Genomic DNA, 14,997 nt, shown 5'->3' with positions numbered 1-14,997 from the left:
TTTCTACTGATTCATATGGGAATTGGGCAAGAAAGATCAAGGAACAGAATAAAGGTTGGAGAGACAGATTAGACATTGGAGGTAGGGGCTTGAACATGATGACTTTACCATTGCCATCACAGATAGAACACAGCAAGATAGGACCTCTGAAGCAAGAGTGAGAGACATGTCCAATTAATGCTAAATTGTCTATTGGATCGAACTGATACAGTGGTGACTTTTTTTGGCATACCCTTCATTTTATTTCATCAGGAAAGCATATATTGAATCCAAAGATAATCTTTTATTTAAAATTTGTTTACATTTATGCTTAACTAGTTCAGATGCCAGCTAGATAAAGGAGTGATTGATCATAAAAGTTTCAGTTTACATCTTTCACTATTTATGAAAAGAGAGTATTTAAACAGTGAAGAAAAGTGGCATGAAGGCAATGTGAAGAGAAAGAGACAATGGTTCTGACCCTCTGTTTATTTAAAATGTTTGCGACTTCATCCTTCATGGAGACTCCTGAGCAAAATGAGAGAGAATATTTTTTATATTGACTTCTTTTCTATTTCACATAAATGTCCCAAAACAAGGTACATATTGCAAGCAGTTCTCTCTTCCACCCTAGGTGAAAAGTGAGCCAATGACCATTGCTGTCTGGTGAAGGGCTGAATGTTGTAAGTTACATCCATTATCCTGATGCTTAGGATCAATGTCTTTCTAATTTAGAATTCTTGGTTTTGTCCTTACTTCCTCTCTTAGCCAGGTATGAACACGCCAAACCCACACTTCTGAATAATTTTGATCATTTGGGCTGCTCTAGGTTTTTCCTTCTTTTCCCTTCCCTTTTCCCCTCCTTTAGAACATCCATAGTATAAACAAGTCTTTGTGAAGCATTATGCTTGAGGGACTTCTGTTCCTTGAGCCGTCTACCATACACCAAGCCTAACTGTGCCTTTACTCCTTCCCTGATTTCTCATGGTATGGGTTTGGGACATAGTGCCATGTCTGTGAATCTGAGCACTGAAGACCAGTACAGCCAGTGGCATTTCTCCAACTTCTTCACACTGCGATTTTCCCACCATGACCAGGTAGCCATAGAAAGAACAACTCTATGTACTTCAGTGGCTTTGTAATCCCCCCGCAAAAAAATACAGCTGGTGTATGCCCAGACAATTAGCTTTCTCAGGCCCCATTTCCACCTAGAACCACTTCTTATGGTCCCCAATTATATCTCACTTGGAATATGTCAACATTCAGGTCAGTTTAGCACACATGTATTAAACATACACTAGGTTCAAAGCACTGAGTTTGACTTTTGACGCAAACATAAAAAATTAAAATAATTCTTGCCTTCAATGACCTTACATTCTACCTGACTTTAAATACATAAATAAAGAAATACTTTTGGGAGATACCTAAAAAAATAAAATAGTCTCTACTCTCAACAAACCTATTCTAACAGAGAATACTAGTATATATGTCAGGAGATAGAGAATAAATACAAGCTAGCTGGAAATGAAAGAGGGAAGCTAGTAGTTGGCAAGCTTCGGAAGGTCTTCATATACAAGATGATGCTTGAGCTGAATCATGAAGGAAGTAAGTAAAAGATTCCATAATAAGGCAGAGCTGATAAGAGGAATCCATTCCAGGCAGAAGGGCCAGACAGTGAAAATTCAGGGACATAGAAGATAAAAGAAATGTCACATATGAGGAACAGCAAGAAGACCAGTTTGGTTACACCGTAAAGTGTGGGGAAAGAAGTAATGTATTCAGGCTGAAAAGAGTTTGGAGCCAGATTATAAAGGCTACAAAGGAATTTATGTTTGATCCTAAAGGTAAGAGGGAGCCTCTGATAGAGAGTGTTGGTCAGACCAGTGTTTAAGGAAAATCATTTTGGTAACTCCCTGGAGAAATAGATTGGAGTGGGAAGAGTCTTGAGACTGGGAGGATGACTAAGTCATAGCAATAGATGGGTCAAGAAATGATAAGGCCATGAATTAAGGTAGTATATGTGTGACTTTAGAGGTACAGAGAAACTTTGTGGAGGTAGGAGTGGCAAGATTTGGTAAATGGTTGTATATGTGGGATGACAGTGAGGAGCCATGGATCGGGTGCAATCTGTACTAATGGAGGGAATTTCTTCCTATTACCATATTAAAGAAACCATATAGTTGTTCAAGTACTGCTTGGAATCTTCCAAATGAAGGATTTTAGTGGGTTTTGAATCCATTTGTTAAAAATAGAAAATTGCGATGCCTTTTGAAGAATTTGCAAAGAAAATCAACTGACATCAGGAAATATGAACATTTACTAGCCAAATTTAAAAAAAAAAAACAACCTTTCCATAATTGGTGGTTAGAATTTAAAAGTTAATATCATGATTTAATAATTGAAGCTGAAACTTTCTCTTTTTAGATATCTATCTTCATTATGTATCTCTTCTAGCTACAATAGCCATCAAAATCAAGTATTTGAATAAATATTTTTTATTAAATAAATAAATAAAAATAAAAACCAGACCTTCAAATGGCTGCATCACAAAGTGTTAAATCAAGATTTTCAAGAATAATGAAGGCTATTCATATTGCTCATATGCTTCATTATGGGGTTTTTTTTTTGCCTTTTTTTTTTTGGAGGGCAATTGGGGTTAAGTGACTTGCCCAAGGTCACATGACTAGTTTTTGTGTTAAGTGTCTGAGGCCAGATTTGAACTCAGGTCTTTCTGACTCCAGGGCCGGTGTTCTATTCACTGCGCCACCTAACCACCCCTGCTTCATTATGTTTTAACATAAGGGAGTACAAAAAGTTTCCTACTACTCAAAATCCAAAGGAGTATCACTGAAGAAATATAAGATTGGTGTTTATTTACTTGTACTATATTGTTTTCCCTAGGAGAATGTAGGTTCATTGAGGGCAAGACTGTATTTTATTTTGTCTTTGTATTTTCAGCACCAAGGACAAAACATTGTTTACAATAGGTACCTAATGAAGTTTTACTGGATTCAACTGAAAGTTGGGGGGAGCAAAGGATAACAGATACTCAGAGTTGTTCTACTGGAGCGCTACCCAAGAAACACATTCCTAGGGGAATACCTCTAACACATTGGATGGATGATTATCTAACAATCTAATAACAGCTAGTATTTATGTAATTTGTATAATTCCTTAAGGTTTGCAAAGCACTTTAAAAATTTATCCTCACAGCAACTTTTGGATGTGGGGCATTTCAGAAACAAAAGCTGAATTTTTAAATGATTTGCTCTCATTAGCAATTACTGTAAGACCCAGTATACAGTCAAAGTCAAGTTCATTACTGAAGATACTGAATGTAAATCTTATTTAAAATAATAACTTTGACAATTGTCAATCTTTTTGGCTGACTATTTTCATATCTGATTGAATTGTTACTGGTTTTTATAGTAACTTGTAATGTGATTGACAAAGAGCTTATGCTGGAAATAGAAGAAATGTAAGCATTGCCATTTTATATCTGGCTTTGTGCTCTAATTATTATTATTTATTATTATTATTATTTGCTTTTTGGAGGGGGCAAGTTAGGGCAATTGGGGCTAAGTAACTTGTCCAAGGTCACATAGATAGTTTTGTGTTAAGTGTCTGAGGCCGGATTTGAATTCAGGTCCTCCTGACTCCAGGGCCGGTGTTTTATTCACTGTGCCACCTAGCTGCCCCTGTGATCAACTTATTAAAGTTATCTATAATATGTGGCTTCTTAATAGGAATCTTCTTAAGCCACTTGTCTATTTTGTGAAGGTCACTCCTTTTAAAGTGAGATAATAAGTCTGTAAAACTACTTAGTTAGATCCACATAAACTGCAATACTTTACAATATTCTGAAGATGATCAAATGAGTAAAAACATCACATCAATTCTTCCATTTTGTAGAACTCCTATTCTTTTTTTATTTGCTTTTTGGAGGGCAATTGCGGTTAAGTGACTTGCCCAAGGTCACATGGTTAGTTTTTGTGTAAGTGTCTAAGGCCAGACTTGAACGCAGGTCCTGTGCTCTATTCACTGTGCCACCTAGTCACCCCTCCTATTCTTTCTTTAGGAAAGACCTCTGATGGCACCAGTGTCCATCTGTATATTAAAAATAAATAAACTACATATTTCTCTTTTTTTGCCTTTTGGAGGGGTAATGCAGGGCAATTAGGGTTAAGGGACTTGCCCAAGGTCACATATTAAGTGTTAAGTGTCTGAGGCCATATTTGAACTCAGGTCTTCCTGACTCCAGGGCTGGTACTCTACTCACTGTACCACCTAGCTGCTCTAACATATTTCTTTTGATGATGGTGTTGCAAAGGGAAAATTCTGTTCATCTACACAGGATGAGCCAATTAGACCAATGTCTATTGCCCAAATTTAATATGGATCCAGATAAACACTTTACAGAGAGTTTGCCCCACATTATGATGTATTTCTGAAGCAGACAATACAGATTGACAACAAACTGGTCACAGAGTTGAAGAGGATGGGGAAATAAGCTGGGTGACTTTTGGAAAATTGCAACTAAGCTAAACTCATCTGTGTATGACAATGCAGCATCTGGGGATCTGCACTCCTATACTGAGCCCCCCCAGACAATTAACTCAGATTCAAGATATTTTATGGTCCACACACATTCAAAACCATAGCTTACAAGCACTATTTTGTTTCCTTTTTTTCTATTCAGCCAGAGTACACAATTAATTCAAAATAAAGACACAATGAAATAGAAAAATAAAAGTCACAATGAACAATTCTTCCACTAACCTTGGGTGCATTCTGTTAGAAATTCACATACAACCTCTCAGGAGAATGGGCATACATATAATTATAACAATACAATAACAATGAGCATTTATATAGTGCTTACTGTGTGCCAGGCTCTGTGCTAAGCACTTTGTAAATACTATCTCACTTGATCCTTAGAAGAGCTTTGGGAGATAAGTGCTATTATTGTCCCTATTTCATAGTTGAGGGCACTGAGGCGAAGAGAACGAGCTGCTCCCTTTGGATGTGATGTAACCACTGAGTGCATTATCATTCTGGGGGGCTCCACTATACATACCCCTTCTATCCAGGGAGAAATCATAGCCCTCTGGTACAGACAACCAGCTGCCTAACTTAAGAATTAGTCATTCCCAAGATATTCTCTGGTTTAGCATGCAAACAAATGGATTTAAGTCAGAACAAAAGGTAAGATCTCAAGGTGATAACCTATTCCTAGACAGTATCCTCATCATTCCTCCTGGAGACTGGCAGGCATTGGTGTCTTCCCTGAATTACTCCACTGGTATCATAGGGTGCATATTTCTCCCTGCTTCTAACTTCTGGGCTCATTTCTTTTTTTTATTTATTTTTCTTTTTTCTTTCTTTTCTTTTTAGGTAGAATGCATTAGAAGATTTTTATTCTCTGTGATATAAACACCAATAAGCACAGAAGTGACATAATCTTTTTACTTTACCAGTAAAAGGATGGAAACATTTATAAATCCAGACTCATTTCTTCAGGGATACCCAACAGCCATAGTTAACTTCAGTGTACTGATATACCAGAGCTAAGGCAGGCTGATAATTCTTTTATTCAGGTCAGTGGTTCTGTGGCCTTTTTATTTATTTTTGTTTCCATCTATTATACTTCAATTTGTCTTCCCTTATTTCTTTTTTTTTAAGCAATCAGGGTTAAGTAATTTGCTCAAGGTTACACAGCCAGTTATTTCTGGGTGTGGTGCTAAGTATCTGAGCCCAGATTTGATCCCCAGGTCATCCTGACACTGGAGCTGGTGCTCTTACTTGCTGAGCCACCTTCCCTTAATTTCTTAACAAAATTTTAAATCCTTAGCTTTATGTGGAGTTGAATTAAGGTAATTAAGTTCTCCCAGGCACCTGACTTAGAAAGTCAAAATGATGTTCAGATTTGGGCTGGTTTGTGGGTCAAATTGGGGTATTCTGGTAACAGCTAAAGAGCCTCTTGGAAATGGCTTTGAGGCTCAATAACAGAAATTATTTCTTGTCCCCAAATGGCACCATTCTACATGGTAGTTAACACAGATATATTAGTCAACACACCCTCTGCCATAGTTACCCACATTTTTAGGAATTACCCATTAATCAATAAAGCATTTGAACCACAAAACATTTATTAATTGCCTCCTATGTGCCAGAAACTGTGCTAGTCACCATGAAGACAAGATATATCTCCACACTCCAAACAGACAACAAAAATACTCAAAAGATCTATAGTTTCATTATGATGAGCAATTCCTTCTGTGAGAACACTCTCCACCAACACAGATTTCAGGTCAACTTATCACTTCATAGATAAGCCCTAGCTTAAGGAACATAGCAATTAAAGGAAGCTAGGCTTTAACCTAGATCTTCCTGTCTTCCTGCCTAACACTCAATCCACAATGCCATGATGTCTTTGCATTCACCAGAGAGTGAATAGAAAAGAGTATGAATAGAGGTGAAGTGGTGATTAGAACCTGAGTTCTACAGGCTGGTACACACCTGTATGGTATGCATTAAATAAGTGATCCTTTCAAAGTCCTTCTATTCTGAAAAATCTAAGTGGCATATTTCTATCTGCAGTAATTTCAAATACAAAAAAAGGAAGAAATGGAAGAGAATCTTTGTTACCCAGAAAAAATCCCTTTGAGTATTTTACTTAGAGGTGTCACCTGAACATACTTTCTCCTGACTATCTGGGAATAGAATTTCTGAAATGGGACCAAAAAACACCAAGTGGACTGGATTACCTTTGAGAAGATGAAAAAGGCAAGTTATGGAGGAAATGAATAAATAAGATAGGTACAGAAATTGTTGGCTAAACAACATTGTTAGGACCCCAAAATAAATGCCTATATTGTCACCTTGCCCTTTCCTTCCACCAACAGACACAAACATCTTGCGCCCAAATAATGTTTATTTTAAGAAGTTTCAAAAAGTGACACCTGCAAGGTGGATTCTTCTCCTGGGAGAAAGCATAAACAGCTTATCAGCATATTCTTTCCCCGTCCCTTGAAAAATCCCACTTCTTCCTAAATTGGATCTCCCAAGTTGCATGTATAATCTGTTTGAATTTATGACATTCACCTCACTTGGGTGTTCAAAAATTGTCCCTGTTTATAGTCATAATGAGCTTCCCCCTCTGAACACTGTCAGGACCTGCCATGGTCCCTCCAACTGCAAGGGCTGGTACCACCAGTTTAGGCTCTCTTGGGTCATGCCACTTGCTAGCCTCAGTACTGAGAGTTCTCCCAGTCTCTGACAATATGTTGTATGTTCCACACTTGCCCTGTACACTCCCGGAGAATGAGACTATAGGAGCTTGTGGCATCTTGCTGGATTTCCAGGCACCTTTTGGTGGCCCTGTTGATGACAGCTGCCCCCTAAATGGGAAAAGAACAGACAGCGATTTCAAGGAAATGTTCTATCAGACCAGTCTTCTTTCCATTCCACACCCCCATTCTCCCTACTCAATCTTTGCTGTCTCCTGTGGCCAGCATTATGTGAAGAAATCTTCAATCCCTACTTACAAGGCAAGTGGGATTTAAAAAAAAAAACATTTTAGCCACATGTGTATGTGCTATTTCCCCAAGTAGAATGGAAAGTCCTTGAGGTCAGAGACTGTATCCACAGAATTTAGCATAGTATATGCCATGTAGTTGTGACTTAATGAATGCTTCTTCTTGATTGTTTGATTGATTTATGTAGTTAATTGAAACTCTGGAACCAGGAGGAGGAAAAACTGACTTTACATGTTTCAGGCCCTCCTGGTTCATAAATTCCAGGTAAGTAATTGACTGTCCTTGATTCTTCCAGAATCAAAGTCATCTATCCCTCATTCTTTTATATTCACTGAGAAGACGCCTGGTGAAAGTGTAGTAATTCCCATGTCCCTGAACAGTGCTAGTACCCTGCTGGATGCTGACTCCTGGTATAAGGAATGCCACTGGACAATGGGCAATCTATCCCATACCTTATGGGGCAACCTACATGTCCTATACTTTTTCAGTGTGTGAGGAGGGAGCAGCAGTTATCAGGCGCTCCTTGAAACTGCGCTATTGAATCCTAAGGATGATGGAGATTTGTAAATTAGCTTGACCTGACTAGAGGAGATTAGTCTCTCCTCCTTAGGCAGGTGGGTAGCTTTCAACTCCCAGAAGACCACCATACTGGTGCCAGACAATACAGACACTCTGTCTATCCACTTTAGTCTTACTGGAGTTCAGCTCCTGAGCTCAAATGATCTACTAACTTTAGCTTGCTCTGAAGCAAGGTCTACTATGGTCTAGGCACTAAACTAGGTTCTTTTTTTTATAAACAATATGTCATTTGATTCTCACAATGACCCCAGGAGGCATATGTTATTATCTTTCACAGTTAAGGAAACTGAGCCTAATAGAGGTTAAGTGACTTACCCAGGGTCACACAACTGCCAGGTGTCTGAAGTCAGATTTGAACTCAGCTCTTGCTGACTCTAGGTTCAGCTCTCTATACACTGTACCAGAATTTGCTTCCAAGGCCCTGAACTACTATTCCCAGCATGTTTTCTGGGCTACCTAGTTGGTACAGTGAATATAGCACTGGGCCTGGAGTCAAGAGGACCTGAGTTCAAATCCAGCCTCAGATACTTGTATGATCCTGGGCAAGTCACTTAATCTCTCTTTGCCTCAGTTTCTCAACTATAAAATGGGGACAATAATAGCACCTACCTACCAGGGTTGTTGTGAAGATCAAATAACATCATATTAATAAAAAGAGATTAACACAGTGCCTGACACTCAAGGCAAGAGTCTAAAATCCCCATTAGCTTGCCTGTTTAAAATCCCAATGTATATGCCTTCGTTTATCCATCACATTAGAGCATGTCACTAATTCTGGCTCATGCCCTTGGCCGGGATCCACAAAGCACTGATTTTTGGAGAACCAGTCATCATATAATGGTCCCAGGCATAGCTCTCCAGTCAGAAAGTAGAACATAACCTAAAAAGGAACAAAATAGCCTGTAAGGGATACAGAGTCACTGGGGGTAAACACCTAACTCCGTCAAAGCCAACAGATGGCTCTCAGGAATTCCCTGTATCAATGAATGTTTATGGTAACCATTGGTGCCTGACCTACAGTAGAGCTTTCCAAGCTCATGCTGGTCTGATCAGTCACAGGCAGACACACTGGATCTTGACCCAACACAGTGATGTTATTCTGGTCCTCTTTGAGAACACTCAGACAACAACTGTATTAATGAAAACATATCCCCTATGCACTATAAAGGGGAAAATGGCATAGGGTCTGTTATTTCATTTTTCTAGGGAAAATTTGGCATGCGGAAACTTCCTCCGTCAATGCAAATCTGCAATGAGAGCCTCAAAGAATTGCCTAGATCATAGAAAGTTTAAGTAACTGCCCAGGTCACATAGCCAATATGTATCTGAGATTCAATCTATTATGTGTTCAGTTCTACTGTCTAACTACTATGCCACACAATTTCTACAAAATAAATACAAGTTTATTGGTGGTGGGCCTTAATAAATGTTCTATGAAGTTTAATTTGGAGGAAACTGGGCAACTGGAAGACATCTGGCTGAGGAGCTGGTCTATGCACCTTCTTGAGCTTGTCTCACTACTACTCCCCGAATCCCTAATCTCCCTCCCATATAATCCTAACCCTCACTCCAAGTTTCCCAACTCTTTGTGCTGTGAATCAGCAAAAGAACCTTCAATGGCCAGGTCCAGAGCAAAAGTAAGGAAGAAATGGGTTCCAAGTTCTAGTGTTGGCTTAATCTCTAACACATTTCCCTCCTTCCCCCCTTCTCCCAGTTCTCTATCAGGTCTTGAATCCAAAAACCTAACCAAAGTTAAAAGGGATCAAGTCATTATAAGGTTTATTTATTTATTTATAGCTTTTTGGAGGGCATTTGGGGTTAAGTGACTTGCCCAAGGTCACCCGGCTAGTTTTATGTGTTAAGTGTCTGAGGCCAGATTTGAACTCAGGTCCTCCTGACTCCAGAGCCAGTGCTCTATTCACTGTGCCACCTAGCTACCCCTATGAGGTTTATTTTGGATATGATGGGTGGGAAGTAGCAGGGTGGAAACATCTATTTTGGGGCCATACCTGTGATTCATACCCATGGCAAGTATGCATGATTGGAGTTTTTCCAGAGACAGGTCCCTGATCAATGCAAATCATCTTATCCACAGCATTTTTCATCTGGAGGAGCAAACACACACAATACTCCTGGTAAAGGGAGATCAAGAAAGTAGGCCTATCATTCATACCTGACCAGGATTTGGCTTTTTATTGTTAATAAGAATTCTCACCTTAAAGGATGATAGATTTAGCCTTGGAAGGGACCTGACAGATTATCTTGTGCTATAGCTTCATTTTACAGAGGCCTGGCGAAGTTAAGTGACGCCTTAATATCACATAGGCTGGTAAACAGCAAAGTTGTTCCTTAGACTATATTCAGTGCTGACACCATGTTTCGGCTAGGAGGAAGAAAAGATTTGGGGCCTGCCAATTATTGTGTGAGCACTGGGAAGGAGACAAGTATTCCAGAGGGCAAGACAGCTGTAATCTTCTGGAGACACCCACTGCCCCCAAAAGGATCCTAACATAGCTTCTGGGAAAGTGTCTATGCTTGGAGTCACTTTCTTAAGTTTAATGGGACCAATAGCACTGGTTCTGGAAGTCTGGGAATGAGCTGGGAAACATAAGGGAAAATGAAGGAACTCAGCTACCTTATAAAGGAAAGAAAACAAGGACTGTGGCTCGAGAAGCATACAAAATTAAAGGGGAAATAATGGTTTATATAGTGCTTTAAAGGCTGGAAAAATGTTTTCCCTACGTTACCTCATTTCATGCTCACAACAACCCTTTGAGGTTGGTACTATGATTATTCCTAGTTTGCAGATGAAGAAATGGATCCTGAGAGAGATGAGTGACTTGTCCAGGGTCTCACTACTTAGACAAAATTTGTTTGGTTCATCCTGTCTGCATGTGCATTTCACCATTTATCTGCCTCAAACCTGGGAAATCCAGAAATGGAAAGCAGGGAAGAAGCACTGGATAGCAAATAGAAATCCTGACCATAAGGAATTTCAGAAAAACTGAACATTGATATAGATCCCTCGTGAGAGAACTACGTTTATTTTATTGTGTCTCTGAGCATCCATAAATATGGTACTTACTGCTCCATAACCGACAATGTTTCGAATCGGCTTCAGAGATGGATAAACATTTTTGAGGTACCAGTCAAAACTTCGACAATTCAGTTTCTTCCTGAGTTCCTTTCTGGAAGACACGTCTCCACAATCTATGCCATGGTTCTGCAAAGGAGTCATCTTTCCTTTTAGAACATCAGATCACAAAATGTGTAACTCCCTCGTCCCTAGCCTAACATGGTTCACATGACAAGTGGACAATTGATCCATGACAAGTGGATAAGTACATGGTGGCTTGTGGGTAACCTTCACAGCATTTGGTTTTCCTGAGAGGAATGAGTAGAACGCTCTGGGCCCCCCATCCTGAACAACTGCTGAGACAACCAGAGTCATGGTCCTTTGTCAGGCCTCCTTAACAGAGGTTATCCCATGTTGGCCCTACCTTTCATTAAGACCATAGCCCTTCAGCTGATTATAAAGATTGCTTTCCCACAGGTCATGGGAAAGGAGTGGTCAAAGTGGGACAAGATTAGAGTTCATGGTGTTCAAAGTTCCAGAGAAAGTGACTGTATCCAGTTTCATTATCTAGCGGTTTCAGCTTACTTTGGTCCTGCAAAGAAAGCAGGGCAAAGCAGAAGCGTTATGCCAAGTGAACTAAGAAATGGCCTCTGGAGGAAATAAGGGTTTCTTCTCCCATTGCATCTTGGTGTTACTAAAGAGCTTAATTGCCATAAATTGCAAACATCTACTAATTATTACATATTTATAAAACCTTAGGCTAGTTAGGAAAAGAATTCCATCTGATGAATTTAAATCTTTAGCAAAGCATAATTCTTTTTTTTTTTATTAAGCAATAGGGGTTAAGTAACTTGCTCAAGGTTACATGGCCAGTTATTTCTGGGTATGGTGCTGAGTATCTGAGCCCGGATTTGATCCAGGTCATCCTGACACTGGAGCCGGTGCTCTTACTTGCTGAGCCAACCTGGCCACCCCCAAAGCATAATTCTTTCTGAGCATTTTATCACCATCACCACCACCATTATACAGACATACACATGCTTGTGTTTGCATGCATGCTTGCTCACACACACATATACACTAGCTCCCGACAGTTTCCTAACTACTTCCCAACTGGTTTCTAGCTCCCCATTTCCACTCATTTCCTTCTTCTGCAGCCTAGGATTACTCCAAAATTCTATTGTCAGTGAATATGACACCCGTGGTTAAGCCAGAGTCACTCCTGGTGATACTAGTCTCAAGTCCACATGCTGACACCAGGCCGATATTGTGGATGGGTTCTGTATGAGTCTGAATGTAGAATGTGTTTCCTTTTGGTATCTGGCTTACATCAAACCTGAATGTAGCTTTTCATTGCTGTTGTTTTTAATGACTAATTTTGTTTTGTTTTTGATGTACCTTTCAAAGTATATCATTTTAGGGATACAGGATATATTAAGGATGAACAACGCCCATTGTCATTTGAGTTTCTCTACGTGCCATACCTGCATTTGCTCAGAGCAAAGAATCCCTGACTTCCCCTGTGGTGTTGTTGGTCAGGGTTGGAGGTTTGGGGATCTATGGGGAAGTGAGTTTGAACCAGGATTGAATTGCTACATTTTTATTTTTTTCCTTCTATTACCCACCCTTCTCTTTTCCCTTTCTATCTTGCAGTTTGTGACAAACCTCCAATGGCAGATTCCAGTGATAGTAAACCATGGGTTTGTAATTATCCAACCAGACTTCAGCCACGCGAAGAGCATTGCGTCTCATGAATTGCCCCAGATACCAAGCATAGGGTTTGAAAGCTCTCTCCAGGTGAACAATCCGGGAACAGGGAAGGACCTCAATCTTTCCTCCACACTGCCACACCTGCATTAAAGAAAAATCCACAAATAGATAGAGATAGGCAGACAGATATATATCTTCCTCTCTCTCTGTGTATACACACACACACACATGTATACATAAAATGTGTATAGCCATCAGGCTATAAAAGTTTGTCTCATAATGAATCATCTTTAGGCCTCACTTCAGTACCATTTTTAAAAAACATAAATTCCTCCATCTTTCTCTGATGGCCATCACAAAAGTCTACTGAACTGCCTAACCTCAATTCCTTTCTTGCTTGGCAGGGTTACTAGGGTAACCTGGTAGATTAAGGGTAGATTAAGGGAGTTATGGAGATGTAGTTTACTTAAAATTTCAGCACAGTTTTTGAGAAAGTCTCTTGCCTGCCATCCTTGGGAATAAGGTCGAGAGGTAGGAGCTAGATGGCAGCACAGTAAGGTGGCTTTTGAAAGCTGGTTGAATGACCAGTCCCCCAAAGCAGTCGTTAATGAGCCAATGTCAACTTTAAAGGATAGCTATCTATCATGGAGTCGGTCAACAAGAGCCTACTATGTGCCAGGTTCATAACTTTGAAGAGAACATTTTTAGTTGAATGATGAGGTCAGAAGACAGACTGCAGAGAAATAAGAAGAGAGAGGAAAGGAAGCAGAGGCACCAATTATAGATGACCTTCTCAAGGAGTTTAGACACAAAAAGTTAGAGGATTAGGGGGATCAGTTGAAGTTTTGATTTTGTTTTGTTTTTGAGGATGGTGGAGTTTGTAGGCAGTAGGAAAGCAGTACATAGACAGAAAGAGATGGAAGATTAGTGAGGGAGTTGGAATGATAGAGGAGGCAATCTGCTGGAGAAGATGGGGTGCAATGGTATCGCTTCTCCAAGCAGAGGAGTTAGGCTTGGCAAGGAGAAGGGCTACTTCTTCATATGAGACAGGGGTGAAAAAGGAGACAGGAGATGTGATGTGATGTGAGAGGGGGAGAAAGGAAGAAAATAAATGTTTATTAAGAGCTTACTATGTGCCAGGTACAAAGCTAAACACAACAGATATTATCTCATTTGTTACTCACAACAGCCCTGGGAGATAGATGCTATTATTTTCTTTGTTTTATAGACAAGGAAACTAAGGCAGACAGAGGTCAAGTGATTTGCCCCAGGTCACACAACTAGTAAGTGACTGAGGCTGAATTTGAACTCAGGTCTTCCTGGTTCCAGTATCCGTGCTCTAACCTAACTGCCTCTAAGGGGAGGGGACAAGAAGGAACTCTCTGAAAATGGTCTAAGTTTTTTTTCTATAAAATACATGGCAGGGTTCTCAGCTGAGAGGCTGAGGGGACTCTTGTAAGGAATGTGTCATTTTATTCAATTACTTTTATGAGTGATAAGTAATGAACAACATATAACACTTTAAGGTGGACAAAGTGCTTTGCACATACTAATGGCATGTTTTTCAAATATGCAGATGATTCAAAGCTTAGCATAATAGAGAATAAATACATTGGCTGACAAAGTCAAGATAAAAAATATTTCATTGGACTTGAGCAATGAGCTAAATTTAGTAAGATTACATTTTTTAAATATAAATTCCTCCCTTTTGATGAAAAAAATCAACTTTACAAGTATAAGATGGGGGTCAGCTCAATATCTCAATAAATATAATGACAATAAAAAACACCCTATAAATATTTTCATGATACCATTATTTTTTAATAACGTTTTATTTCTTCCCAATTACACGTAAAAACAATTTTTAGCATTTGGGGTTTTTTTTTTAAGTTTTGAGTTCCAAATTCTACCCCTCCCTCTTCTCTCCCTTCCCCCTGAGATGGTAAGAAATCTGATATAGGTTATACACGTGCAATCATGTAAAATATTTCCATATTAGTCATTTTGTGCAAGAAGACTTGGAAGGAAGGAAGAAAGAAGGAAGGGAAGGAAGGAAAGAAGGGAAGGGAGGAAGGAAGGAAGGAAGGAAGGAAGGAAGGAAGGAAGGAAGGAAGG

General features: G+C 39.5%; 1 protein-coding gene and 1 long non-coding RNA gene across 2 annotated transcripts in view; both read right to left on the bottom strand.

Moving 5' to 3' along the window:
* Positions 1–14,997, bottom strand: part of LOC138171930 (uncharacterized) — a 615,043-nt gene that overhangs the window by 90,907 nt on the left and 509,139 nt on the right. The gene's annotated exons all lie outside the window — the stretch shown is intronic.
* The window catches only part of LOC138171896 (probable polypeptide N-acetylgalactosaminyltransferase 8), a 28,538-nt gene continuing 20,770 nt past the window's right edge, over positions 7,230–14,997 (bottom strand). The window contains exons 7-11 of the mRNA XM_069101453.1: positions 12,838–13,023; positions 11,182–11,319; positions 10,106–10,201; positions 8,809–8,976; positions 7,230–7,379 (exon numbers count right to left, since the gene is read on the bottom strand). Coding sequence (XP_068957554.1) covers positions 7,230–7,379; positions 8,809–8,976; positions 10,106–10,201; positions 11,182–11,319; positions 12,838–13,023 — 738 coding nt within the window. The remainder of the gene's footprint in view (positions 7,380–8,808; positions 8,977–10,105; positions 10,202–11,181; positions 11,320–12,837; positions 13,024–14,997) is intronic.

This window comes from Petaurus breviceps, unplaced genomic scaffold (assembly GCF_028583685.1).
Source record: "Petaurus breviceps papuanus isolate PSGF00001 unplaced genomic scaffold, PetGlider_PUasm1.0 470, whole genome shotgun sequence".
NCBI lineage: Eukaryota > Metazoa > Chordata > Mammalia > Diprotodontia > Petauridae > Petaurus > Petaurus breviceps.
The sequence above is the reverse complement of the archived record's forward strand: the minus strand, read 5'-3'. Positions and strand labels throughout refer to the sequence as shown.